Here is a 14,211-nt window from a genome sequence, read left to right as displayed (position 1 = left end):
AGTATATATATAGGCCAAGAATCGTTAAAAACAAGGTCAAAGCGAATTAAATTGATAGCTAGTCATAAGGAGAAAATCATGGAATTGGCTCAATGGAATGAGTCAAATGATGAATTGATAATGGAGACATGTCTAGGTTCATGAAATATCTTCAAAAAGAGTCAAAAGAAAGAAATTTTGATTTTTGAGAAGTTTAAATCCATGGACTTTGATAAAATAAAATTTGGGAATAAAATACATGAAAAAGAGTTTGCGATCGGGTCTGTAACATAAAATCTTAAACATGAGTTATAAATGACATGAAATTCAATGGAATTGAAAAGTAAAAGATGTTACAACATGACGGGTGAATGCATGCTCTAACGAGAACGACAAGGAAAGACTAATGTAATGAACTAGGAAAAGATGAAGAAATTGCTCATGCGAAAGTTCATGCCCACGTACTATGTTCAAGAAAGCTTCTCCAAACTACACTTTCTTAAACAAGGTAAGAAGTATATTGAGGGTCGAGTATACCCAAGAATTTGAATATCTTCTCATGACATGTGATGTAAACAATGACGAGAGATACTGATGTGTGGGTGAATTAGGGTGTGTTAAGTAAGTTATATCGTGTATCTTGTGTGTTTATATGTCTTGACACGATTACTTTGAGTGGTTTTACGTTTATAGGTGAGTGGAGCTTAAAGGAGCTAAATTGGAGCATTTGAGATGGAGTGGAAATGAAGATTTTATATTGTGTAATGATAGAGAATTTGAAGACAAAGATGTGGCCGAAAACGGGGTGTGAAACTGAGCTATAAAGAAGAAGTTATGGGCGAAGTACGGTGGGGACTGCACCGTAAAGCAGTGGCCACTGACGTAGGCTACGGTCACCACCGTAGCTTACGGTGGGGCGACCGTAGGCTACGGTCGCATGGACGGAAAATTGCAATTTTGAGGTTTTGGCCTACTATTTAAGCCCGGTTCAACCCTAGAACGATTATCCTTCATACCCTAACATATTTTGATGAACTGGGAGCCTTTTTCCACCATCCTAATACCCCCCAGCCACCATAATCATCCATGCCATCATCCATTCAAGAATCAAGAGAGCTATTGAAGATGCATATGCAAGGCTAATCCGCTAGTGACCATCTCCGGGTGTAAGGTTAAGTTGTTTGTTGGATTATTGGTACTCTAGACCTTAACTTTTGGATTTTGTTTGTGTGCTTGAAAGTGTTTTTGGTAATCAATTGATTTGCAGTTTATCGGTTAAACAATTTGTGGTCATCAACAATTAGGATTGAGTTCTTAGTATCATTGACCTAACTACATAATACTAATAAGTCACCAACACCTAAAATTGACAATCAACTAGATTATTGTTTAGCCATGTCAATCATTCGAATTAAGTTATGATAATTAACATAGTCAAACAAACCATACAATTCAATAGATTTAATTACCTATCCAACTTGTTTCAAAACCTGAAACCTTGAGATTGGTTACCTTTTAATAATTGTTTACAAATAAAATTAATAGTGTTTCGTTTAACAAATCCTTTAAACCACTTGACATCGTTTGTCCGCCTAGTATAATTAGTTACTAAGTATTGAACTTAATTAGCATTTTCCACTGATTCCCTGTGGATTCGATACCTTACTTGCCCTTGCTAGTAAAAGTATTTTACAAATGTTTTTGATTGACCTTTCGACATCGATTAGATACCAGAAGCATTAGACCCAAAAGATGCTAATGTGATAGAACTACACCCTTATGGCCTTATTCAACCTTGGAATGGCTTACAAGTTACAATGTATTATATTATTATTGCATTTGTAGTAAAGAAATGCTGCGTTTAATTTCACACGAGAATTTCGAAACGCCAAGCATCACTTACAAATGTGACCATATATTTTAATCGGCGAAAATTAGAACAAAAAGTATTTGAGAATTTTAGAACAGCAAGTAACACTTACAAATGTGACCATATATTTGATCTACAACAATTAGAACAAAAAATATTTAAACGTTTTCTTTTTTAATGTGAAGAGTGGGTCCCATCAATTGAAAACACACTAAAGTAAATATATTGTCATTCATAAAATTTGATGTTTGGGGTCATATTTTAGGCCATTGATTATGTTTAGGGTGTAAACAAGTATGGCTATGCTTTCAAAGCTTGAGGTTATTTCGTGAGTAGTTTCAAACTCAAGCTAGGCTTGTAAGTAGTTTTTCAAACTTGAACTCAACTTGTTTATTATTTATTAATTACTTCATATACATTTATAGCACATTATTTTTTTTATATATAAAAATTATAATTTTTATTAATAAAGTAATATATATTGTTCCGTTAGTTTACCATAAATTTATATGTAATAACTATTCTAAATAAATATATATTTAATATACTAAGCTCGCTTAAGCTCGTGAGCCTGTAATAGGTCAATAAATGAAGCTTGGACCCGGGCTTGTAGGCTTTAGCTCGAACTGAACTTGTTTAAGCCTGGCTCCATTTGAGTTTTTAGTGAGCCGATTTCAAATAGCTCACGAGATCCTCGCTCATTACAGCCTTAACTATGTTGTATCTCAAATTTAGGGAGTAAATAACTTTTTTTAGCTAGGAGAGGCAATTGCGAATGTAATCTTTAGGTATAATAATAATAATAATAATAATAATAATAATAATAATAATAATAATAATAATATTTGACCTGACTTTAATCCATCGATTAGTTATGTTCTCATCATTACCCTTAGTTGAGGTTTGTTGAGTGAAGAGACGTGGATCGACTTACTGGTAGACGATCTACTTTCCTCGGGTGTGATTATGCTATTTCACCGATGGTTCTCTGGGATCTGGACTCTTCCACCTACAAAATGAACAGCACCGTCAACTTACCCCTCAGAAAGGGACAGAGGGGTCCTCTTTGGGGTAACCCTCCGGTGTGAGAATAAGTGTTTGTAGGAGAAGATAATAATATCAGAGTAAGGAAATTTAGAGAGTATTGCTTGATATAGCTGAATACTGTATATTTGGATGTGATTGAGTGTGGAGTTGATGTGGTATTTATAGTGCTAGGGTTTCCACTGATTGGGCTCAGCCTTGTTGGCCTCCTCCAATTGATTTGCGCCACGTGTCCTTGGGGACACCTGGTGCTTTTTCATTGGTTATAATCACGTGGTAGCACATGGGTTTTGCTGAGTTGTTCACCTTTCATTGGCAGCTGTTAACATTAGCATATTCTTATTCCTTAAAAAGATACCTTCTGGAAGGTTGTCTGACGTGCACAATCAAGGTTGCCCTAATCCTGATTTGGATAAGGACGAGGTTGATTATGTGCATGTGTGATACGCGCCTATCCTGAGGATGCGCGAGGTCTTCTCTTTATTCTCACGCGCAGATGTTTCATGCGCAGATGTGATATGCGCAAGCATGTGATATGCGCCACGCGCGGATGCGCCACGCGCAGATGTGATGTGCGTGAGCATATGTGATGCCTGAGCATGTGATGCATGAGCATATGTGATATGCGTGAGCATATGTTATATGCGCCATGCGCATAGGTTTTGGCTTTGTGCCTTCATAATGTCTTGTTTTCAAGACTCTTGTCTGTATCTTGTGGGTTGACCCGCCTCGCTCGGTGTTGAGGCGGGTACATACCTCTTCAAATAACAACATCAAAACAATTAAATATTTAACAAATGAATTAGGTGTGTGTTTTATAAAACCTTACCTTAAAAATTTTAAAAATTCTGCTGCTGCATGGAATCGAACCCCTGACCTTCCATTTACAAAACAAGCAACTGACAAGCTAGTTCAGTGCTTATAGTGCAAATAGAGGGGCTCATTTCTAATTTATAAGGTGGTTCCTCTAATATTTTCTATATATCAATACACTATTATTCGAAACTCGGGTGGTTCCGGAGAACCACCCATTTACACTCTAAATCCACCCCTGTGACTAACCCTTAACCAAATGAGAAAAAATATGAAAGTTGCCTTGATTTGATTGTTCAATGGCCGAGACAAAGTCTATTAAACACCGAACGTCTAGACTCAAGTCTCGAAAAATAAATTTGCATTAATTTTTTTTGAGATAAGATCGAAAAGTGGATTGAATGTCAACGCTAACACTCGCCGTGTAAACTCCGAAACAACACGTAGTGCAGTGCCGGCGATGATATCTTCTATCACTATTTGTCTACTTATTCTACATTAATATTAATATTATCCCCAAATTCAAACCCTAACATTTCAATCACTTATTTCTTCTTCAATTCCTCAATCCACTTCACCAATCAATGATGTCATACGAGAAACATGGCTTCGAAGAACCCCAATCTCACGAACCAATCAACTCTCTTGTCCTCCACGATCATCAATTCGCCGAAATCCCAACCTCTGATGCAAGCCCTAACTCGTTCATTGACCCGCCGTCGTACGCCGAAGCAGTATTCAGATCATTCGACAACACTCAAACCAACCAGCACGATGATGATGTTTCCACGTCAGCACCTTCCGCCAGTCACACTTACTTAAAAATCTCAGTTAACGATCCACGAAAGAAACACGATTTAGCCGACTCGGTTGGTTCCGGTGGGAAGAATTACTTGACGTACCTGATAACCACATACACGAACCTTCCGGAGTTTAACGGGACGGAGTTTAGCGTTCGGAGACGGTTTAAAGAGGTTGTGATGTTGTCGGACCAGTTATCGGAGGCGTACCGAGGGTTTTTCATTCCGACGAGGCCGGATAAAGGCATGGTGGAGAGCCAGGTGATGCAGAAGCATGAGTTTGTTGAGCAGAGACGGGTGGCGTTGGAGAAGTATTTTAGGAAGCTGGCTGCACATCTGGTTATTAGGCGGAGTGAGGATTTGAGGGCGTTTTTGCAGGTGCAGGGGGATCTGCCGTTGATGAAGACGGAGAATGTGGCGGCAGTGGCTGATAGTAGGGGGAAAGGAGGGGGGGATTTGGTTAGGAGGTTTAAAGAGTTGAGGCAATCGGTTACGTATGGTTGGGGTGGGACGAAGCCGCCTTTGGTGGTGGAAGAGGATAAGGATTTTTTGGAGAGGAAGACGAAGCTGCAGGATTTTGAGGTGCAGTTGAGTAGTGTGTCCCTGCAGGTTAGTTGTTCATTGGTTTACAGTTAATTTAATCGATTCTTCGCAGTTTCTACATTGTGCCATTGATGCGTACTACATGGTAGTTTAGGGTGCAATTTGGTGACCGGGAAGTTAGGAAGTATATGCATATTTAGCGGTTTAGATAGGAATTGGAAATTATTGGTACAAATTGCAAGCTATTATGGTTGTTTAGTTCTTATTGAGGTGATGGCCATCATGGATGCAGCTTGATCGTTATTGAGGCTGTGTTTATTATTAACTGTAAATATTTTTTTCATGATCGAAAACTATGTCCTCATTAGCAAAATTGTTATGTTAATACATAATAATAAGGCTTGGTTATAAACATTGAGAAGGGTAAATGATCGACGTCGAGGTACCAATTAAGGATAGAGAGAATTATGTTTTTAATTTTAAATACCTTAGCTAGCTGGGGAAAATAGGGTGCCAAACCACGATGAGTTACTAGTTAGTGGTAAGTTCCAATTGATAGATAGACATAATGATAGAACCAAATGATAGAACCCACCCTGAAATTTGATTGACTAAAATAAACAAGAAGAAGGATAGTTGGCCTTATTCGAGAGGGCTAGTCTCCGGTTAATCCAATTCGAGAAAGATTATATCTCCGATTAAAAAAGGTATATAAACCTTGACTTTGATAAACATAAGCATTGATATCCATAAACTAAAACCTGGACACTTATATAGACACAATTTTATTAATAAATGTTGCGGTTACGTAGACCTTTCAGTGTCCTCACCCATTCGTCTCCCTTCAACTTATGACGGGCTCGTATCACATAATTTAAAATTGATTTGTTGAAATTATTAAATTGCATAAACAAGGGGGCAAGTGTTGATTAAGATTCAAGTAAGTAAAACTGATCACACTGAGTTTCGGGTTCAATACATTTAATACTAATAATCTAATCTAGACTGAATAATAACTCTTCTAACAATTCTAGACCAAATAGTTTATATTGTGTGGTGGGGTTTTGATCGATTATCAATCTATTATTCAACGCTAGCAGTTATACCATGTTGTTCTTTAATGATGATAATTAAATAGCAGACTCAATGATACAACATGTTTTAAGATAACAAATTGCACAATAATTAAACATGATAACACATGAAATCACTGAAAGTGTCAAATACTTAACAACTTAGAATGAAAACATGGCAAGTATAATTACAAATGCAGATTGAATACTAAATGAAATCAAACCCTAGGGCATTGATGTAACCATGAATGAACTATCCATTTATGGTTGTGTATAATGATGATGAAGTATGGAATTGGAAACCGAAAGACATGAATTGACGTTTGAATCATTTGTTTCATTTAAGAATTCCGCCATTCTTCTGTCTCTAATTTCCAGGGGTGAATAATTAACTAAGAACTTTGAAAATTCCCATAAAGATTCGTCAAAAACTGGCCAAAATTGCTTGAAATCGTACTTCAGCTTAGACTACACTGGGTTAGCGTAGTCTACGCCGACCTTGGGTGGCTTACGCCGCTGATCTTCTGTGGACGTTGCCACAACGACGGAGGAGTATGTTGTTCAGTGTACACTACGCTGGCCCTTTGCCAAATTCTTCATTTCTTGATTTCTTTGCATGCGTTTGACACCCATCTTCTGTGTATTAACGTGCAAACAACATGCAAAAATCCCAAACACATCAGTTGATTGGTGGTTCAGATATGCAAATGTTCAATACTACTGTTTCTACTTAGTTAGCATACGAGTGATTTCGCTAAGAAGACAAACTAAAAGTATTTGCATTTTTGAGAGGTGAACGTAGGGGTGGCAAATGTGACCCGTTAGGGATGATATGGGTTTAAGTAAAATGTATAATGGTCAGAATGGGTCAAACTAAAAGAAAGAAAATGTTGAAGTGGGTCAGAATGGGTTGAGATATCAAAAACCCCTCAGAAAAATTTAAAAAAACAATAATAAATAAATCATAACTCAAAATATAAATCAAAAACTAAAAACTAAAAGTTTCCTCCGTTCTCGTTAAAAAACTAAAATAAAGAAAAACCCAGAGATATGTCAACCCATTCTGGCCCATTCCAACTTTATCTTTCCTTTAGTTTGACCCATTATGCGTTTTACGTAAACCCATGTCAACCATAATGGGTCACATTTGCCACCCCTAGGTGAGCGGGATCAACGAGCCATTCTTAAATATTTAGCAATATGTTTGAGGGTATGAAGATTGTTTAATGGCAACCGCATGTACAAACGCCTTTGAACTACAATTATTATATCTGCATTATATGTTTTTCCTTGAGCACGATCAGCAGGATTATATGTTTTGCAGTATTGTCTTAACATAAATCCTATTTGTTTTATTAGTCTATTTTCTTCTTTCTTGCTTCTTTTGATGAATTATGTGAGCTGAGACAAATATATCACACTGTGACTATGGCTAAAACAAATGTGAGCTATATAGGGACAATATTAATGTCTGGTATGTTTTCTTTTAACCGTTAGTTCCATCATCTTGTTCTAATGCAGGCCGAGTCTCTTGTTAAAGCTCAACAAGACATAGGTGAAACCATGGGACAATTAGGCCTAGTATTTGTGAAACTAACAAAATTTGAAACTGAAGAAGCTGTATTCATCTCTCAGAAAACGAGAGCCAAAGATACGAAAAACATGGCCACTTCTTCTGTTAAAGCAAGCAGATTGTATCGGGAATTGAATTCAAAAACCATTAAGCATCTGGTAAGTTCTAGACACCTTATTATTACAGTTATATAATTTCATTTTAGTAAGAGCAACATATTGTTTTATTGGGCACAGGACAAGCTTCATGACTATCTAGGGGTGATGTTAGATGTGAATAATGCATATTCAGATCGATCAAATGCTTTGTTGACACTACAAACCGTTGTAACAGAGATTTCAATTCTAAATTCAAGAATTGAGAAACTTGAAGCAGCTGCATTTAAGGTATTTGGTGCTGACAGGTCTAGATTTCAGAAAATAGATGAGTTGAAAGAAACATTAAGAGTTGCAGAAGATGCCAAAAACCAGGCGGTCAAAGAATATAAACGCATAAAGGTAAAACAATGTTTTGAGATTTTGATTATTGAAGTTTAAATAATAGCAATAGTAATAATAATAATATGCTAAAATGCAGGATACTAACAAGACGGAATTTGAGAGGCTCGATGAAGAGAAGCGCGAAGATTTCTTTGGGATGCTGAAAGGATTTGTTGTTAATCAGGTACGATTTTCTTATAATTTTATGTTTAATCCTTGCTGCATATATTTAATCGTGATTTTTTTTAGGTATAATTTGAATGAAGCATATTGTGGGTTGTTTGTGTAACAGGCAGGATATGCAGAAAAGATGGCAAGTGTATGGGAAACATTTGCAAAGGAAACAAGCGGATATGCACAAAATAGTAGCTGAAAGCTGGCTGCATGTTTTATGTTTTTGTTAATGATTGTAAGTGCATATTAATTGCCACTACCTAAATTTTGTGCAGCACCCAACCCAATATTGTTTCTAAAGTGTTCAAAATGCCTAGTCTCTTTATATTTTACACTTTAAAAACAATGTCACATTTTTACTTTCTTTTTAAGTAATACATTACTTGCAATTGTAACTTGTAAGCGACTCGTTGCCATTTCATTCGAACCAAATTCTGATTGAATTTATCAACTGAATTGGACTAGAATTGACCCCCACACAAAATCGACAGTTAACTGAATTAATCGAACCGTATTTGAAACATAAGTAACAAAATCAATCGGTTATAAAACTTATAAAAAAAACTAAAATGTTGGTTACAGGTTCAGTTTTAACTCATAACCAAGCCAAACACTACTCACCCAAAACTTTCTACTTCTAGAAACTGAATCAAATTGATAAAGTTGTATTTACAATACTACCCAAAATCCTCAAGGATGAACTGATGGTCCATAAACTACTCACCCAACTTCATTCCCTAGTCGAAGGGCCACTGCCGCCTTCATCGCCAGAGCTTGTGGCGGTTTCCGGTCTAATTTGCTCAAGCTGCTGAAGAACTACTTGTGCCTCGGGCCGAGCTGACGGAGATGGATCAACACAATGCAAAGCAAGTTTCAAAGTGTTCAACAACTCATCACCAATTGCAGTAGCATCCTTCATCAACTCCAAATCAAAAACCTCATTAGTCCACTCTTCTTTAACAATAGAAGCCACCCATTGAGGCAAATCAACACCATCAGCCACCTCTCCTGGTGACTTTCCGGTTAGGAGTTCTAACATAATAACACCAAGACTGTACACATCAGTCTTGGTGCTGGCTTTCTTGAGCTTGGAAAGCTCAGGCGCCCGGTACCCGAGTGCACCTGCGGTTGCAACCACATTCAAATTCGCAGCAGTTGTCATTAACCGTGACAAACCGTAGTCCCCGATCTTAGGGTTGAGATCATCATCAAGAAGAACATTGTTTGATGTTAAGTTTCCATGGATTATATTTTGTTGTGTGTGGAGGTTAACCAAACCTCTTGTCATTCCTTTCATTATTCTCATCCTAGTCGACCAATTAATCGGTGTATTCGGTCCTCGAACTACATCAAAATACAATAAAAGATTAGAATTAATGAATGTTAACACAAAACAAGAATTTAATAAAATGTCATTTCATTAATGAGGATTAGATCTTATTCGTCTATATACGCGTTTTATTTAACATAAGAATCCATTTCCAATAACTCACACAACTATGAATACCTTGCTATCTTGTAGCATCTGGTAAATTACAATTGGCACTTTCCGACACGGCACAAATATAATCAGGCTTTAGTTGGCATATCCAACCCACTTAAAAAAACGGTTAATGTTTGGGTTGCCTGTTTAACCCATTTAGCTAAACGTGCCGACCCATTACCCTGTTTATGACTCTATCAACCCATTTTTTACAGCTCAAGTAACACATTTTTATCACTCGCCAACCCGTTTTGACACATTTAGATTATTGGTTAAACTCGGGTTGCCTGTTTAACCCGTTTAGTTAAACAGGTTGACCCACTAATCCATGTATGATCTGTTCAACCGATTTTTTACGACTCAACAACTCTACGCTTACAACTTGGTTATTGCCCACCAACCTATTTGACACGTTTAGATAAATGGTTAAACAGGTTGTGTTAAGGTTACACGGCTTCAAGTGTGTGCCGGTTAAGGTTGATGTTTTTTACACAAATAAAAATATGAGTCACGCTGGGTTGAAGGCAGAAAACCAGTAGAATCTGGATTTGAACTTGAAAACCTGCATGTGTGTGTGTGAAGAAAGTACCATGAAGGAAAGAAGCAAGGCTTCCTTTAGGCATATAATCAAAAACAAGAAGTTTCTCTCCTTTCGGACCCAAATAATAAGACCTCATTGCCAACAAATTCGGATGCCTAATTCTCCCAAGTGAATTAACTTCATTTTTAAACTCCTTTTGATTCTTTGTAATTCTTTCTCTCAATCTCTTCACAGCCACTTGAATCCCTTCAACTAATGTCGCCTTATAAACAGTCCCGTAAGTACTCTTCCCCATTATCTCCGCTGTTGCACACAACAAATCATCAGCCGTAAACTGCACCCCTCCTTCAAAATGCACCAGCTTCCCTCCACCCTCTCCCGCCGCCACCTCCTCCGCTGGAGTTTCCTTCGTGGGCCCCACTTGTTCGCTATCCTTTTCTTTCACTTTATCTTCTTTCTTTAACAAGCAACATAATACTATACAGCATAATAATAGAAAAGCCGCTATCAAGGCTCCACCTACAATGAGCAAGATTTCTTTAAACTTTCTTTTCCGGTGTCGGCTCTCCGGCGGAGACGTGCCAGCACACGTGGCGGATGGGCTGTACCCACAGAGATCACGATTACCCGCGAAAACACTCGGGTCGAACTTTCTAAGTTGACCCGGGACTTGACCGGACAGATTGTTGTAGGATACATTCAATGATGCAAGATTTAGTTGACCACCCAAGAAACCTGGGATTTGACCAGTGAGATTATTATGAGCTAAATTTAATGAAGTGAGTGACTTCATATCTTTAAAGCTGTTTGGTATGCTGCCATTAATGGAATTATAAGAAAGATCCAAGCCTTTAAGGTTAACAAGATTCCCAATTTCAACTGGGATTTCATCATTAAACTGGTTATGACCGAAAGAAATCAGTTCAAGATCAGTCAACTTGGTCAAAGAAACTGGTATCCTTCCAGTGAAGAAATTATGGTCAAAAGTCAAACCTTTGATCAAAGGTTTAGTACCATTTACCCCACCACCCCAAGAATCAGGGATAACCCCTGAAAAATTATTGTACTGGAGAGATAAAAACATGAGGGAACTGGAATGAGTGAGTGACACAGGAATGGAATTTGACAATGAATTCAAGCTCAAATTGATATTAGTAAGCATAGTGCAATTCCCAAGGGAATCAGGGATTTCACCCACCAATGAATTGTTACTAAAGTCAAGATCTTGAAGCAGTTTACATGAACCCAATGTGGCAGGAATCAAACCTGTAAACTTATTATTGTACAACTGCAGCCCTCTAAGATTTGGCAAGAACCCTAACTCCTTTGGAATTGAACCTCCAATTCCATTATCATGAAGACTAAGCTTTCTAAGAGCTTGAAATTGCCCAACTTTTGAAGTGATTTGACCACCTAAACCTCTCCATGGGAGCTGTATGACAATAACCTGACCCTGAGCACACTTGATCCCTTCCCAACCACCAGAACAGGCTCCATAACCACTATCATTCCAGCTTTTCAAGAAACCATTTGGGTCAGTTAACCCTAGTTTGAAAGATTGGAGGGATTTGAAGTCTGATTGGGTTACTATAATCCCATCCCAAGATTGGCTTGAAACAACAAAAGGTATGCAGAAAAATAGTAGGTGTTTTAGTAAGTTGTAAGAGTGTGTGTTTTTCTTGCATTTTTGGTGTAAAGATTGGATTTTTAGTGATGGGTGTAGTATGAAGGTGAAAAAGTTTGTATTTTTCTTGCATTTTTGGAGTAAAGATTGGATTTTTTGAGATGGGTATGTGTTAAAACATGTGGAAATTAGTAGGTGTAGAACAAAGGTGAAAAAGTTTGTGTTTTTCTTGCTTTCTTGAATCTTTTTCTTCCATTTTTGGAGTAAAGATTGGATTTTTTGTGTGTTTTTCTTGCATTCTTGAATCTTGTTGTTGAAGCCAGTGTTGTGTTGGTGTAAAGATTGGATTTTTTGAAATGGGTGTGTGATGAAACAGGTGGGAATGAGTAGGTGTAGAATGAAGGTGATGCAGGGTGTGTGAAAATGGAGGGTTTTGGGAGAAGGGTATTTGTGGAAAGTGAAAATGGAGGCCATTGATGAAGAAGGAAGAATGGAGGGTTTTAGTAGTGAAAGATGAATAGTAATAGTGAATGTATTGTGTAGTGGGATGGATGATGGGTGATGAAAGAAGGTTGCAGATGTCTGCACGTGATGGGCACGCTACCGGACTCAGAGATCAAAGGAGGTATCTTCTTGTTTAACAAACAGGGGTAATATAATATAAATATACAAATACACAACTCATTTTTGTACTCACCGTATAAAGTCTAAAGAGTCCCAGAAGGAAACTAGTCACAAAACACAGAAGGTATAAGAAATAACTAGTATTTTATAAAACAATATAAAATATTACGTGTATGCCAAGACTGTTATTAACATATTTTAGTTATTAGTTTACAAGATTATTAATGCAATCTATGGATGTAAAGTTGTCAACTATCTCGTGTTGTAAACTGACATGTTGAAGAATTACGGGCTGTTGAGTTGGCTAGGTGAACCTTAATACGACTCACATATTCATCGTTATAAAAAAATATCAATCCTGATTCAATCAAACTTTAAATTGTGGCATCTTTAAGTCGACATGTAATTTGGTGAGTAAATAATAGCTTAGAAACTCATTAACCAGAGCTCAAATGATCATTTGGTATAACTCATGTCTTTTTTATTATTCCGTGTCTATTAAAATATTATCTCTCTACTTTAAATTAACATACTTGAGTTTATATATTTCACTTAATGTTCAAGATAGAGGGCCGGTTAGACGGATGTAGATTAATTTCACGTTTGATAGGGACATTAAAAATCAGAAGTATTAAAATTTTTTCGTTTTTTAAATAGCCACCTTCAAAATCGAAAGAGAAACCTTTTTTAAAACCTTTAAATTTTCAACGGGTAATGCTCAGGCTAACAAGGGTAATAGATTTCGAGAAACCTTTTTTAAAACCTTTAAATTTTCAACGGGTAATGCTCAGGCTAACAAGGGTAATAGAGAAAAGGAGGAGGGCGCCAAACAAGTGGCTTCGGTCGGTGTTAGTGGCGGTGGCGTTGTGGGGGCGTGAATTTGCCGTAAACACCACACACAAGGGGGCACGAATGGCTGGGCGCGAGCACAATAACGCTAGAAGCAAAGAGGGGAGGCACAATGAAACTTAGGTTGTTGTTCCGGCATGGGGTGATGCCTTGGCTGTTAACACTACACTCGGTCTAAGGTGTTTAATAAACTATTTACATCAGCTAATTACTTTTTTGAACTTTTAAAAAACCATTTCAATTAGCCAGACCAAAAAAAATTATAATATTAAAAGAGTATCACTGTACTCCGTAAAAGAGAACACACATAAAATACTTAAATAAATACCTATTAGTGTCTAATAAAATACTTAAATAAATACCTATTAGTGTTTAGACAATAACTGTTTGGTGTTTCGTAGTGTAACTTTAAAACTAAATTATTTTAAAGATTAGCTAATTATAATATTTTGAGTTTACTTTTGAAAAGTAATATTTCTCGCTAATAGTTGAGTATGTGACGCACAATGGAATCAGGTCGTTCGCTGGATAAATATAAATATTGTTGATGCCAATTTCAGTTATCCACTCATTTGCATAACTATGTTTAGTTGACTTTGCTGGTCATGATTAACATCACTTTAAGATTTGGTCTTATGTATTTTCATAATTTTGAAGGACTGACTCCAATTTAAGGTACACAAAATTCTTGATGAAACTAATAATTTCTTCTTGCTTCATCATTATTTATTTTAAGTCTTTT

At 37.0% G+C, this 14,211-nt stretch overlaps 1 protein-coding gene and 1 pseudogene across 1 annotated transcript; one reads left to right on the top strand and one right to left on the bottom strand.

Annotated features, from left to right (window-relative positions):
- The first annotated feature begins 4,290 nt into the window (after positions 1–4,290).
- Positions 4,291–8,787, top strand: LOC143566080 (sorting nexin 2A-like). Its single transcript, XM_077052863.1, has 5 exons — positions 4,291–5,115; positions 7,644–7,853; positions 7,932–8,192; positions 8,272–8,358; positions 8,467–8,787. Exons 1-5 carry the CDS (start codon positions 4,291–4,293, stop codon positions 8,545–8,547), a joined length of 1,464 nt encoding a protein of 487 aa, XP_076908978.1. The 3' UTR covers positions 8,548–8,787.
- A 183-nt stretch (positions 8,788–8,970) lies between these two features.
- LOC143566079 (putative leucine-rich repeat receptor-like protein kinase IMK3) lies at positions 8,971–12,470 on the bottom strand (annotated as a pseudogene).
- Positions 12,471–14,211: the final 1,741 nt, after the last annotated feature.

Source organism: Bidens hawaiensis, unplaced genomic scaffold (assembly GCF_021521415.1).
Source record: "Bidens hawaiensis isolate Kalapana, Puna unplaced genomic scaffold, B.hawaiensis_p1.1 tig00022689_1, whole genome shotgun sequence".
Classification (NCBI taxonomy): domain Eukaryota; kingdom Viridiplantae; phylum Streptophyta; class Magnoliopsida; order Asterales; family Asteraceae; genus Bidens; species Bidens hawaiensis.
Note: the sequence above shows the minus strand (reverse complement) of the source record. Positions and strands in the feature narration are given on the sequence as shown.

What these genes read in the sequence shown, in the direction of transcription:
- LOC143566080 (XM_077052863.1), top strand. Translation starts at nt 4,291, where the DNA reads ATGATGTCATACGAGAAACATGGCTTCGAAGAACCCCAATCTCACGAA. An exon ending in CAAAAACCATTAAGCATCTG is followed by an intron (nt 7,854 to 7,931) that starts GTAAGTTCTAGA and finishes TATTGGGCACAG; the next exon opens with GACAAGCTTCATGACTATCT. An exon ending in AAGAATATAAACGCATAAAG is followed by an intron (nt 8,193 to 8,271) that starts GTAAAACAATGT and finishes GCTAAAATGCAG; the next exon opens with GATACTAACAAGACGGAATT.